This window comes from Megalobrama amblycephala, linkage group LG4 (assembly GCF_018812025.1).
Source record: "Megalobrama amblycephala isolate DHTTF-2021 linkage group LG4, ASM1881202v1, whole genome shotgun sequence".
In the NCBI taxonomy this organism is placed as follows: domain Eukaryota; kingdom Metazoa; phylum Chordata; class Actinopteri; order Cypriniformes; family Xenocyprididae; genus Megalobrama; species Megalobrama amblycephala.
Window position 1 is genome coordinate 8,647,851 of NC_063047.1, and position 15,449 is coordinate 8,663,299.

General features: G+C 37.4%; 1 protein-coding gene across 1 annotated transcript in view; it reads left to right on the top strand.

Annotated features, from left to right (window-relative positions):
* loxl2b (lysyl oxidase-like 2b) overlaps nucleotides 1–15,449 on the top strand; it is a 29,025-nt gene that overhangs the window by 9,280 nt on the left and 4,296 nt on the right. The window contains exons 4-9 of the mRNA XM_048187254.1: nucleotides 3,610–3,821; nucleotides 6,998–7,214; nucleotides 8,346–8,529; nucleotides 10,507–10,664; nucleotides 10,752–10,919; nucleotides 13,219–13,384. Coding sequence (XP_048043211.1) covers nucleotides 3,610–3,821; nucleotides 6,998–7,214; nucleotides 8,346–8,529; nucleotides 10,507–10,664; nucleotides 10,752–10,919; nucleotides 13,219–13,384 — 1,105 coding nt within the window. The remainder of the gene's footprint in view (nucleotides 1–3,609; nucleotides 3,822–6,997; nucleotides 7,215–8,345; nucleotides 8,530–10,506; nucleotides 10,665–10,751; nucleotides 10,920–13,218; nucleotides 13,385–15,449) is intronic.

A 15,449-nucleotide genomic window follows, 5' to 3' on the forward strand; every position in this document is an offset into this window, starting at 1 on the left:
AAACATGGGCACCAGATAAGTGGAATGGACCACGCTAGACTCTACTCTAATCTTGCTATTTTAAGAAACAGATAATCATCAGTTTGTGCAATGGCTCTCAATCTGTCTAACAAGACAGGCCAGGACTGTTGTCCAGCAATAGTCTATGTGTTCTTTGTTAACTGTTGTCGATTTAGACCATTTTGAAAAAACTCAGTAACAGAGCTGCATTCAAAAACTATTAGCTATCTGCTAAAACACTGTTCTATTATGAGTTGGGGGAGGGAATTGTGTAGTTGGAAAAGGGCTCCATCTGTAGAGGAGGCATTCTTTAACATGTCTTTGCAAAGAGTTTAAAAAAAAAAAACACAAGCAATAGCCATGCTTTTAAAGACAAAAGTCACTAGAGTTTCTAAAAAAAAACACCATATTTAGTTACTTTAGTTTCTTCTGGGGTAGTTTACACCTAACACAAACATATTTTGAATCATATCAAAGTTGTATTTGGACTTTTTGTGGACTGAAAGTGTTGGTTTATCTTTTTCGTTGGAAGAGAACATGCTCTCTCACTCTTCTCATTTTAAGGGAAAAACAGTGTGGGCTGTGTGACATTTTCCTTTTCACAGTCTGTGTACCGGCCAGTAGAAGAATGCTTGTCAGTTCACCACTTGTGCCTCTGACTCCTTCTCCAGCATGAGCAGTAGGAGGGTTCTCTTTTTTTCTTTTTGAAAGACAGACTAGTCTCCTGAGATGCTTACTTACATCCACAGAAGGACAAGCCCTCACAAATCGATATCCCAGCTGCTCTATTTTTCTTTCCTGTAGCTGCAGAATCCCCTCCTCTTCCAGTTACCATAGAAGCCTGCCACACATGTTTAGGAAATCTTTTTCTTCCTCTTTTGTGCTAATAAAACACACCTCAGTTGCTTTTTTCTTCCAACCTGTTTTAAAACCTTGCACATTGCCTGTTTAGAAAAGAGTTAATTGAAACCCCATGTAGCTGCAGATATGTGCACTGGCTGTTAAACTCTCTGATCAAGTCACAAAGGAAAAATGGAAAAAAAAACATTTATCAAGACTAAAAAAGCTACTTTCTTATGACGCATGGAAAATCACATTTTATTATCCATCAAACAATGTTTTATGTAACATGTTAAAAAATTAATGATACTGTTTGTTCAAATGCTGCGTTAGGATGGCTTTTATTGCTTGTATAGTGTGTTCTGTATACTGGTGTATTCCTGTAGCTTTTTTTTTTTTTTTTATTTTTTTTTTTACCTTTGATGAGAATTCTTTGTTGCATCACAAAGTGCCTTAGATAACAAGAACTGTTTTTGTGAAAAGTTTACTTGGTTTTGGGCCATGTCACGGTAACCACTTCTATATTTTGAAGTCTGTTGTTGACCAGAGTGTCCAATTTAGATTTTGGAAACACACAGTTCTTCATTAAATCCGTTCAACCAGCAGCTGTAACAGCTTGGTCAGAAGCATTGGAAAAATGACTGACCATTCCATTCACAAAAAGTCTTTTGATTTACAGAAATGAATATTTTGTGTGGTTGAGTGTTTGGTTGTTCATCTGTTTAGTTTTACCTCATGTGAAAATGCTAGACTTTTTAAAAAATATAATAGCCCTCAGGTCATATGAATAAACATTTATCATTCTAGAACTCTATCCGAAGTGTATCCATGTTGGAATAAACCCACATAATTGCATTGCTTACATTTCCAGTGTGGTACAGTAAGGATACCCTTTTAGTTTGCCACATGTTCATTCACAACCGCATGCTCATTCCTAGTTTGAAATCTCTGCTTCAGCTTATATTACTTGCATGACTTTTTTAATGAAAGACACCACCTTCTTTTTTGGTTTATGATGTCGGGGGAATCGGAGGAAAGAGTCTCCCAGTGGTGACCACTTCATGTACTCATTTAATAAACAATTATGTTCTACAGCAGGGGTCTTCAACTTTTTTTTTTAGGCCAAAGAGCCCCTTTATGTCTGGCCATTGCAAAGTTATTTTTATTTTACTTAATACAGTTGTATTGTGAGAGAGACAAAGAAACTTTTAGCTCAACTTAAGTTAGCTTTGGTTAAATGTAACTTTAATGCTGTATTTTTAATACATACACTACTGTTCAAAACTTTGTGGTTGGTGAGATTTTTTTTTTTATTGGTTTTGAAAAAAAAAAAAAAAAAATTATGCTCAAGGCTGCATTTATTTGAACAAAATTCCAGTGACAGTGACATGACGTGTGGCCAAGTATAGTGCCCCATGTCGGACTTTGTGCTCTGCATTTCACCCATCCAAGTGCAGTGCACACATACCAGTGAGTAGTGAACACACACACCATGTACACACGCCCAGAGCAGTAGGCAGCTATTTTTGCTGTGGTGCCTGGGGAGTGATTGGAGGTTAGGTGCCTTGCTCAAGGGCACCTCAGTTGTTGGTAATGAGAGTGGAAGTGAGCCCTGTTCATTTACTCCCCCCACCTACTTTCCTTTCCAAACTTACTGACCCCAAACATTTCAATGGTACTGTATTTAACATAATTTTAAACATATTTCACAAATATGAGTTCAAGAAAGGCCAAACAAAAATTGGCAGACCTCCCCTGCAGTCCTACAGCATGAAGTACATAGGGCAGTGGAATGTTTAGGCCACTTTATTTGCTGAGTACAGCAACTCATACAGTCTTTCAAAACTCAACCCACATGGTCTCATAGTACAGGAATGTAAAACTGCTGCTAAAGCCCTTCATGTAGTCTTGGAGTCTACTGAAAAGATTTAGCTTCATTCCTCCTGACGGATTTACAGTTCATGTAGTCTTAGATACATCCTGGAATAATTTGGTGTTTGTTCAAATAATAAATAAATTAATAAATAAATGGGATGAGCTGCATTTAGATGCAGCTATGTAATTTTAATGCCATATAATATGTTGAAGTACCTGATATTAAATGTTGCATAAGATGCTTTCCATGTGCTTCACTTTTCCAGACTTTCTAGTAAATTTGGGGAAAGAATTTCAACCACACACCTTTGCCTGATTATCAAGGTGTCTAGGATTATTTGATGTGAGCTTGAAAGTAGTAACCTCTTCTCTGCCTTTTTATCCATCTACTATATACGTCAGAAGCCATTAAATGCGTTTTTATAGTCTCGCCAAAGACGTGAATTGTAGTTGGCTTGAGGGTAAACTCAGTTGGAAGATTTTCAGAGGTCGCGCAGGTCAACAAGTCCTGCTGATAGGATGTTTATAATGAAGTGAAGAGCTGTAAAACCGGTTTAGTTTTATAGTGACTGTGGTTAAAGTGTCCAGTTAAAAGTTTCACAACATGGGAACATTAAATAATGCTGACACAGAACAAATGGATGTTTCCATTTTTCAGATGGTACATATATATATATATAATATATATATATATATATATATATATATATATATATATATATATATATTAAATGTAAATGACATTTCTTGTTAAAAATTATGATATGTCTAAAATGTCTGGCCTGAAATTTGTCACCCTCCTGCAGTTTTTTTATTGCTAATACAAGAATCAATGTCCATCATAAATCAACTTCAGTTTTACAGTAACAATACTTGTCTTTTTTTGCCCTTCAGAGTCTGAACATTCAGGTGGAGGATGTTCGTATTCGGCCCATCCTGTCATCTTATCGTAAGCGTGTCCCAGTGACAGAGGGCTACGTGGAGGTGAAGGATGGAGGCAAATGGAAGCAGATATGTGATGATGAGTGGACTCAGATGAACAGCAGGGTCATCTGCGGTATGTTCGGCTTTCCGGGAGACAAGCGATACAATACCCGTGTGTACAAGTGAGTGCTCGCTTTCCCTTCAGTTGAGTTGTCTTTTGTGTAGATATTCCTTTAGAATACATCCTATAGAGTTTCTCTGCATACAAGCAAAAGTAACTTTGCTGACCTGAAAAAAAAAAAGTAAGATTATAGTATTTTACATGGATGTACTCCCCTTATGATAATATATACTTCTCCATTACACTCCCACTCCAACAAAATGCTAACACAGTACACAACATGGAGGTCTACAGTCATAGTTTCATTTGAAATTTACAATGCCAAATATGCTTCGCTTGAAAAATGGTCATGTTGTCAGTGCAATTCAATCCCAGGATTTAAACTATGGAATGAAGCATGTTTTTCATCTATTATGCTTCAATAGGTTCTAATCTTAAAATCAGGGACCCCTGGGGATCCATAAAGGTACTGCAGGGGTTCTGTGAGCTAACGTATTAAATATATAGAAATTTTTGTAAAATATGTAGGGTTTTAGATTTGTAGTCAAATTAACTGTATGTTATCCATTCTATGAGTTAATTTGTTTAACTTTATTTAATATTAAATTATTTTTTTGAATAAGGTTTAACTTTATAATCAAAGCAAATTCTCATTCCGTACTGTCTAAAAATAATCTCATCTCATGACATTTCACACTGTTAGTAGTGTATTCCCAAATGTAGCTATAGCTTTGCTTTTTAAATTTTAATTGATGCTTACATAAATTAAATTTTTTATTGATCTGTAAAAATCAAAATATAACTTCCTTTATTTAAAGGTGCCATTGAACGTTTTTTTACAAGATGTAATATAAGTCTAAGGTGTCCCCTGAATGTGTCTGTGAAGTTTCAGCTCAAAATACCCCATAGATTTTTTTTTATTAAGTTTTTTAACTGCCTATTTTGGGGCATAATTAGAAATGCGCCGATTCATGCTGCGGCCCCTTTAAATGCTCGTGCTCTCTGCCCCCGGAGCTCGCGCTTGCCTTAAATAGTGCATAAACAAAGTTTACACAGCTAATATAACCCTCAAAATGGATCTTTACAAAGTGTTCGTCATGCATACTGTATGCATGCGTCGGATTATGTGAGTATTGTATTTATTTGGATGTTTACATTTGATTCTGAATGAGTTTGAGGTTTTGCTCCGTGGCTAAAGCTGACATTACACACTGTTGGAGAGATTTATAAAGAATGAAGTTGTTTATGAATTATACAGACTGCAAGTGTTTAGAAGTGAAAATAGCGACGGCTCCATGAATATAGTAATAAACGATGGTAACTTTAACCACATTTAACAGTACATTAGCAACATGCTAACGAAACATTTAGAAAGACAATTTACAAATATCACTAAAAATATCATGTTATCATGGATCATGTCAGTTATTATTGCTCCATCTGCCATTTTTCGCTGTTGTTCTTGCTTGCTTACCTAGTCTGATGATTCAGCTGTGCACATCCAGACATTAATACTGGCTGCCCTTGTCTAATGCCTCGATCATGGGCTGGCATATGCAAATATTGTGGGTGTACACCCCGACTGTTACGTAACAGTCGGTGTTATGTTGAGGTTCTCCTGTTCTTCTGAGGTCTTTTAAACAAATGAGATTTATATAAGGAGGAAACAATGGAGTTTGAGACTCACTGTATGTCATTTCCATGTACTGAACTCTTGTTATTTAACTATGCCAATATAAATTCAATTTTTAATTCTAGGGCATCTTTAACATGCTATCTTGCTTAAATATATGTTGACTCTCTTAGAGTAAACAGTCTGACACATTCATCAACAATAGCAGTCATTTTTTGTGTGACAGACATAAATCTTAATCCATTAACTGTTGGGAGGAGGCCTGAATGAAAATACTTCCTTTGAAATAACAAAGATAGACGTGCTGCTTTTCCATCAGTATATTGGTCAGAGAAACCACTGGCTTCCTTTCAATGAAGCCTAAGCAAATGAAACATTATTTTCCGTATTTTGAATCACATCATGAAGAATGTTTCTAGCAAATCTTCAAGACTTCTGAATCTCTGCAGTATGTCCAATAGAAAATCTGCAAATAAGTAAGAAAATCTGCAGAGAATATAGTCTTGAACTTTCTGCTAAGCTGTTACATTCCATACAGTGTTCGTAATGTATGGCTCTCAAGAGTTGCATAAATCTTCATGAGCACTTTCATAACTATGTGGAAATCACTAAAACGCCTAGTTAGTAATTCATTTGCTATATGAGAAATCACTCAGGCACAATGGAAATTAAAGCTTTATAGTTGGTTGTATGATTGCAGACTGTTCGGCTAAGCTACGTGCCTCCCCGCACATGCTGCGTCTTATGAAATGTGCAGGCACTGTCTGTTTTTTTAAATCGGTGCTTGATGTTGGGGGGAGGGGGGACACGTAGCCAAAGGCTGTAGTTTTTTTCAGCGTGGAGCCAAAATGGGCTTCCTTTCAACTACCTCTGTCTGCCCTGTGGCTTTAAACCATGCTTTCATAAGAAAACTTGGACAATCCTTTCAGAGGGCCGTGCATGAATGGCTCCTGTAAATAATATGGGTCTTTCCCTTGCTGGAACAAGCAGACGATGTTCTCAGATGATAAAGCTTCGGCGTGGAAGTATAATAGCTCTCCCTACAGCTGTTCTCACAACCATTATAAATTAAACACCAGGCTAAATGTTAAAGCTTTTGTAACAAAACGTTTTTGTTTTAAATCAACTTTTGATCAAATTTGTGAGTTAAAGTGTATGTCTATGTTTTCTTTTGTATCTATCAAAGCCTGTGTGTGTGTGCGTGTGTGTGTTTGTGTGTCTACATTTGTTTTCCCAAATGTAGGGATCTGACATAGACTTTGGAGCAAGTCCAGTGTGAGACATTCTCTCCTTCAGAGTCTAAATAAAAAACAAATGTGGATTGTGTATTTTTTGTGAATGATGGCCAGTATACTTCTGACAGGGGAGCTTGTTATATATTTTGTTTGTAGGATGAGCACTGTTTTTCCTGCAGGAGTATATGATGTCACTTCAGCTGTGCTTTCTTCTTTCTGCAGTTCAAAGTGTATCGAATCTTTAATGCAACCATGAATCATTTACTAGCCATATTATGGCTAGAATCTTCCACTTGGGACTACATGGGTTTTGTGTGAGTTATATTTTTTCAAATTAATTCTAAAGTTCCCATTTGCTTTGTTTCTCAGGATGTTTGCCCGCAGGAGAAAGCCAACTTACTGGGATTACTCCATTAATTGCACTGGAAATGAAGCTCATTTGTCTAGCTGTAAGCTGGGCCACACGCTCTCCATTAAAGCCAATAGCACGTGTGAGCAGGGCACTCCTGTGGTAGTCAGCTGCGTCCCTGGCAGAGCTTTCGCCCCGACTCCCATGGCAGGATTCAGGAAGGCCTTCAGACAGGAGGTGAGGCCAGATGATACATTTATTCCAAGAATACAAGAAGCCACATGTCTACATGAGGTATTGCTTTGCACTGAACTTCTGACTCTTACCATTGAGAAGACTAATAAGTATGGAACAGAGCTCAACACACTTTATCACCATGGTGATAGTAAATCTTGATCTAAGCGGCTACTTTAAAGTGAATCGTCTCTTACTTATTTTAAGATGTATGGCAAAAGCGGCAGTTTTCGAGTCCAATATTTTCAGTTGCCGCAAAGTGTGATTATATGAATACTAATGTTAGAGAGCAGAGAAGAGGATATTTTTAAATCTCTAAAGTGCCTCGATGACAGACATTTTACCCAAAAATGACATTACTCTTTCCAAATGATATATTTAAGTAGTCCATGTGGAAGCCTGCCTGTTACATACCATTCAGTGAGGTCAGTGAGTTCATTGCGTGATGCAGAGCTGTACTATTGAAGTGTCTGTTGTGTATTCCTGAAAGAAATCCTGCAGAATATATACATGGATATGATATATTCATATAATCACACTTTGTGGCAACTGAAAATATTGGACTCGAACTGCCACTTTTGCTATACTTTTGCTTAAGTAAGAGACAATTCACTTTAAAGTAGCTGATATTTATTCTTTTAATGATAAAGGTTTTGGAGTTAGGAATTTAGCAAGGACGTATCAAATTGATAAAAAGTGACAGTAAAGACATTTATAATATTACAAAAAAATGTATATTTTAAATAAGTGCTGTTCTTTTGAACTTTTCATCTATTCATCAGAGAGTCCTGGAAAAAAAATGTATCATGTATCAAGCAGCACAACTGTTTTCAATGTTGACAATAATAAGAAATGCTTCTTGAGCACCAAATCAGCATATTAGACTGATTTCTGAAAGGGTTAGTTTACCCAAAAATGCAAATTGTCATTACAGAACTCACCCCTCACCCACATGTCATTCCAAACCCGTAAGACTTTCGTTCATCTTTGGAACACAAATTAATATTTTTTTGATTAAATCAAAGAGCTTTCTGTCCCTTCATTGACAAATATGAGAAGTTTTGAGGTTAGCACTTCAGCTTTTCTGCCAGGAGGAATCAGTCTTTCTCATTCAGTCTTCCTTTTCCTTCACAGCAACCCCTAGTGCGTATAAGAGGTGGCGCTGTGGTTGGCGAGGGGCGTGTGGAGGTGTTGAAGAATGGAGAATGGGGCACGATCTGCGATGACAACTGGAATCTCGTAGCAGCTACTGTGGTGTGTCGTGAGCTTGGATTTGGGAGTGCCAAGGAGGCGCTTTCTGGAGGTCAGCTTGGACAAGGTGCGTATAGTTGAAATGATCTGAAGGTTCTAGATGGAACGCTACAACTTCTCTGACTTCCATGCATTTACTTGGGCCCTTTAAAGGTATTCATAGCACAAAATGCTCTAGGGAAATGGAGGACTAAATGTGATACAATGTTATAATGAAAGTAATTTCCATCAGTGTCTTAACTACAGATACTATGTATATAGCACATGTAATATCTTTGCATATGAAATAAGTATTACGTGTGTAAAGGCCTGTACACACCGGGACGAATATCGCAAGTGTTTATCGCCAGCGTTTTTAGAGACGTTTTTTGTGTTCACACCCAAGCGATTTTCACTGGCGATGCACGAGTGAACGTGCAAATTCACTCCCTGACAGTATGTGGCGCTTGTGCTTAACGGTAGTGCAAATAAACATATTTATGATATTAATAAAGTTAAAGAAGATAAAAATGCAGATATTAAATGGCATATATATGAGAGATGGTAGTCAGAAACGGTAGTGCAAATAAACATATGATATTAGGAAAGTTAAAGAAGATAAAAATGTAGATATTAAATGGCATATATGAGAGATGGTAGTCAGAAACAGTAGTGCAAATAAACATTTATGAAATAGACATTCTTAACTATATTTCTTGATTGTAAAAGAAAAAACAGCAAAAATAGCGTGCGTCTCAATCAGCTCCCTAGTTCAGTAGTCAGGGCACTGATCAGGGAGTCGGCCACATTCATTTAAATGGTATACTGATACACGACCTAGGAAGCTAGGGAGCTGTTTGAGACGCAGGGATAGTTTGTAGGGGTCTTCCTCGTCTACTTACTTTCTCTTCGTCGTCTTGTGTGCTCGGCAAGACTGTTTTGTGCTTGAGCGCCACCAAGTCGTTTTTTTACTGTAACTTCAGCAGCTCCAGGCACGTGAACAAAAGCACCAATCTCATTGTTCGGCCAGTTTTTAACGCGGCGCGTCAAACCAAAAAAACGAACCCGAGGCGTTTTTTAAAAAATGACGCTTTTACGCCTCGCGTTTTTCGCGTCGGTGTGCACACTCACATTGGCGCCCGTTGTTTAGTCACGAGGCGTTAAACGTCGGCGAAAATCGCACGCGATATTCGTCCCGGTGTGAACAGGCCTTAAGTCTTTTGAAATATTTTACTACATTTTTACTATTAGTTGAAAAAAAAGCCTGGTTTCAATAAAAGCTGTTTTGAGTTCTGAAAATTACATTATGTTTTTATAGTACAATGATCACTTATTTGTCAGAAGATCAGGGAAAATGTGATTTCTCAGTTTATGAGATTTCCTTTTAATTTTGCAGACAGCATGCTGTATTTATGTTATCATGCTTACTGTTTTTTCTCACACAAATGGGTCTTTAAAAAATGATTAATGACTTAATATTTTAAGGTGGTCCTCATGGGAATCATCATATTTATGGGTTTTCAAACCCCTGGCTTAAATAATTGATACATCCCACAGTCACAGTGTGTCTGAATGTTTTGTAGTAGTCCTACCATGTTATATATATATATAAAAAAGTATTGTTTTTTACTAATTTCATGTTGCCATGTTTATTTCAGGTTTAAAGTGTAGTTTTAGGTCACTAATCTACAGTTGTCCAAAATTTTAACATGGCCAGTAAATTCCATCTTAATGGCATGTTAGATTCATATAAACTCTGGATTGATAGGTTCAATTCTTTCAGTTCTTTCTCTTTTCAAAACAGTAATTCCCCAAAAACTTTAAAATATGTACGCAATGCATTAACCTGTTAGTGCATTAACCTGTTAGCGTTCCACTGTACTGCTCGTGGTACACCACTTTCAAAAGAGACCTAAGGAGTTAAAATTTGGGGGGTAAATTATGTTTTGTTCCTATGATGCCATTATTAGATATGTGTATATAGGTAGGTATTTATTATTATTATGACTAAACATGTGATGACCATTTATATTTGTGTCTCTGTTTGAAAACATGTATTTTCTAGGAATGGGCCCTGTACATATGAATGAGGTTCAATGTTCTGGCTTTGAGAAGTCTGTCACTGAGTGCCCCTTCAATATGGATAAAGACTCTGAAGGCTGCAGTCATGAGGAGGACGCAGGCGTGAGGTGCAATGTTCCTGCCATGGGCTTCCAACAGAGAGTAAGAACTTACTCAAATTGACTGACTCTAGAAATGCATTTTTACTGTCATAGTATAACATGACCAGTCTGCTCTTCATTATTGCAGCTGCGGTTGAGTGGAGGTCATAACCCCTTTGAAGGCCGTGTCGAGGTTCTTATGGAGCGCAACGGTTCTTTGGTGTGGGGGACTGTGTGCAGTGAGGGCTGGGGCACTATGGAGGCCATGGTGGTCTGCAGACAGCTGGGCCTGGGCTTTGCAAGTAATGCTTTCCAGGTATGTTTACTCTCAAATCCTCATCAGACTTGAACATTTGAGTCTCACGTTGTGATCCTTCTACACTGCTGATACCTCAACAGGCAGTTGGTAAGGTATGTCTATCCCTCTCACCGGATCATCCCTTGATCTTAGTAAATTAGATGTTGGCCCTTTGAAGAAATTCATGGTATTTCAAACTCGCATTACTATTCAGTTTTGTTTTTTTGTATAAGCAGGGATGGTAGAAGACTGAAATCAAAGCTCTGTGTGGGCTAAAAGTTTTTCAGTGACGTCTGAACTTAATCAAAACCAAATCATAATCATTACTGGAATGTTTCAGGTCAGTTTGATCTTTATTGACCATCTTGTGACAATGTGGTTCTGTGGTGTCTATTGCAGCTGGTTGTTAATAAAAAAATCTCAGCATTCCATCACTCAGGCACGTAGTGTAATGACATCACATTTGTCAATTCACAGATGGGATTTTGTAAACAGACTGGTGTACCTTCTAAAGAATGTCCTGTGATTTTGTTTGTCAAATTTGTCCCTAAAGAAACTGTTTTTCAAATATTGCTTGTGTTTTTCCAGCAGTGCACTTTCTCTCTACTCATTTGTACCACATCCAAGGTAGAATTCTTTCTTTTAATAGCCAGGGACAAAATGAGTTACTGCAAGGAAACACATGTACTTGTATATCTGAAGTCTGAAATGAATCCCAGTTTTATTAGAGTCTGATGTGCTTTCACGTTTTGCACAGCTCGGCTTGAAGTCTTCTTGTGAGAATGATGTTTCTGATAGTGATTAGTAGAACAACCAGTTGTTAAGACATGTCTCAGATTAACCTTCTTAAATACATGCTTTCTGACAGTTATAGATGTCTTTGTTTACGGTTGCCAAGAGAAACCGTTACTCCCTTCTGGTTTGACAGCATTGAAGATAAACAGTTACACCTGGGAAGCATTTATGAGAGTTAAAGACTCTCTATTCCAAGAGGAAATTATATCTCTTCATCAAACGGATCTTAAATGGATAAGAACGAACGAAACAGTTGACTGCCGCAGGGTTGGAAAAAGAAGGAGAGGTTTGCTTTTGAAGATGTTACTGTTGTGTTGACAAGTAATTTATGACTGGAAATGGTTAAACAATATGGACTGTGTTTGTGTTTCTATTAAATAATGAAATGGTTTAATAATAAGAAAGGCTTAAGACTTTAGTGTAGGTAACTTACTGTAAAATATGGCATCAAAGAGAACATTTTGTTGCTCTGGGTATTAAGTTTAATTCTCCTTTGGCTACTATTTAGTGTTTTGACTTTCCCCACTGATGCCCTAAGCTAGGTCTAGGCTGCTGAGGATTTTTCTAGGTTAGAACAAAGAAGCCCCAGAGGTTTTGATAAGGTGACAGGCAATAGCACCATCTTGTGGTTATCTTACATTTTATTGTTATAGTGATTTCACTTTCTCTGTTGAAATTTCCCCTCAATTTTGTGTTCTCTCATTTTAATATATTGTATCTGTTCTTTCACAAAGGTGCATTCAGTAAGACTACATTCACATTGCTAGCGACACCTAGCAATGTGAATGTAGCATCATGAAAAGTTTTCAGTTACTGATGCCATTGGATAAATGCTCTATTCACAGTCAGCTTTGATTCATTTATGAAAAGTGACCAGTAACAGAGAGGTTACTGAGACAGTGTTGTTTCAGTATTACTTATAAACTATAATTTATAAATTATTTAGTATTTATTTTTTATTTATTTATTTATAGTTTGTTTTAGTAATTTCATGTGCTTTTGTCATTTTTACTTTTTAAGATTTCTATTTAACTTTAGTGTATTTTTATTTAAGTTTTTAGTTTTAGCAATTTTAGTACTTCAGCTAAAACTGGAAAAAAAAGGCAACATTTCTATTTTAAGTTTTTCATATATTTGTATTTAATTTTTTTCTTTCAGCTTTATTTTAATAGTTTTAGTTAACAATAACAACACTGTGTACTGAGATAAAGCATGTATGATATACATCTTATAAGTATTGCACACATCTCAACGTGTCTGCTCCCATGATGCAGCTTTCTCCATTTAAAATTAAACAGCTTTTACTATGCTACCAAGTCATTTTAATCATATTTTTCAAAAGTACTATTACTGGTTGTATCTTTTTAATGAGTACAAATTACTGGGTGCATCTTTAACAATGTAATTTGTTTAATAATAAATGGTTTCTTGATATTCAGTGTATTTGCACTACCTTTAATTTCCCCTGTGGGGTGGATGAATCACTTGAACTGAACTGAGGTGTAATTTTGTGTTTGTATAGGAGACGTGGTACTGGCCTGGTGCAGTGAGTGCAGATGCAGTGGTTATGAGTGGGGTGAGGTGTTCGGGAACAGAGATGTCTCTCTCCCACTGTCTGCATCATGGAGAATATCTCAGCTGCCCTAAAGGTGGAGGACGCTTTGCTGCTGGAGTTTCCTGCTCTGAGAGTAAGTATTATCATCAGAGAATTCAAATTAAAATCTAGTTATTCTTATAATTATACATTTTTATATTTGTATGTCTTGACTGAGTGATTACAGGTGCTGGTCATATAATTAGAATATCATCAAAAAGTGTATTTATTTCACTAATTCCATTCAAAAAGTGAAACTTGTATATTATATTCATTCATTACACACAGACTGATATATTTCAAATGTTTATTTCTTTTAATTGTGATGATTATAACTGACAACTAAGGAAAATCCCAAATTCAGTATCTCAGAAAATTTGAATATTGTGAAAAGGTTCAATATTTAAGACACCTGGTGCCATACTCTAATCAGCTAATTAACTCAAAACACCTGCAAAGGCCTTTAAATGGTCTCTCAGTCTACTTCTGTAGGCTACACAATCATGGGGAAGACTGCTGACTTGACAGTTGTCCAAAAGACGACCATTGACACCTTGCACAAGGAGCACAAGACACAAAAGGTCATTGCAAAAGAGGCTGGCTGTTTACAGAGCTCTGTGTCCAAGCACATTAATAGACAGGCGAAGGGAAGAAAAAGATGTGGTAGAAAAAAGTGTACAAGCAATAGAGATAACCGCACCCTGGAGAGGATTGTGAAACAAAACCCATTCAAAAATGTGGGGGAGATTCACAAAGAGTGGACTGCAGCTGGAGTCAGTGCTTCAAGATCCACTACGCACAGACGTATGCAAGACATGGGTTTCAGCTGTCGCATTCCTAGTGTCAAGCCACTCTTGAACAACAGACAGCGTCAGAAGCGTCTCGCCTGGGCTGAAGACAAAAAGGACTGGACTGCTGCTGAGTGGTCCAAAGTTATGTTCTCTGACGAAAGTAAATTTTGCATTTCCTTTGGAAATCAGGGTCCCAGAGTCTGGAGGAAGAGAGGAGAGGCACACAATCCACGTTGCTTGAGGTCCAGTGTAAAGTTTCCACAGTCAGTGAAGGTTTAGGGTGCCATGTCATCTGCTGGTGTTGGTCCACTGTGTTTTCTGAGGTCCAAGGTCAACGCAGCCGTATACCAGGAAGTTTTAGAGCACTTCATGCTTCCTGCTGCTGACCAACTTTATGGAGATGCAGATTTCATTTTCCAACAGGACTTGGCACCTGCACACAGTGCCAAAGCTACCAGTACCTGGTTTAAGGACCATGGTATCCCTGTTCTTAATTGGCCAGCAAACTCGCCTGACCTTAACCCCATAGAGAATCTATGGGGTATTGTGAAGAGGAAGATGCGATATGCCAGACCCAACAATGCAGAAGAGCTGAAGGCCACTGTCAGAGCAACCTAGGCTCTCATAACACCTGAGCAGTGCCACAGACTGATCGACTCCATGCCACGCCACATTGCTACAGTAATTCAGGCAAAAGGAGCCCCAACTAAGTATTGAGTGCTGTACATGCTCGTACTTTTCATGTTCATACTTTTCAGTTGGCCAAGATTTCTAAAAATCCTTTCTTTGTATTGGTCTTAAGTAATATTCTAATTTTCTGAGATACTGAATTTGGGATTTTCTTTTAGCTTCAAATAATTATTTTCTGGAGAAACACTGACCTCTACTGGTCACTTTGAAAATACCATGCTAGCCTGTCATATGTTTGTAGTGTGTTAAAGGGATAGTTCTCCCAAAAATAAAAAATTATCCCATGATTTACTCACCCTCGAACTATCCTAGGTGTATATGACTGTCTTCTTTCAGATGAACACAGTCGGATATTTAAAAATATCCTGTCTTTTACAAGCTTTATAATGGTAGTGTATGGGGCTCGAGATTTTGAAGCCCAAAAAATGCATCCACTCATCCATCATAAAGATAATCTATAGAGCTCCAGGGGGTTAATAAAGGCCTTCTGAAGTGAAGTGATGAGTTTTTGTAAGAAAAATATCAATATTTAAAACTTTATTAACTATAATAACTAGCCTCCGGCAGACGGCTGTATGCATCGATTTGTGGCAGAAGAGTAACCTCTGACCCGATGCATTAGCGCAGAGGATAGAGCAAAACAAAACATTGTACACGAATTAGAAGTCTAAAACAAGA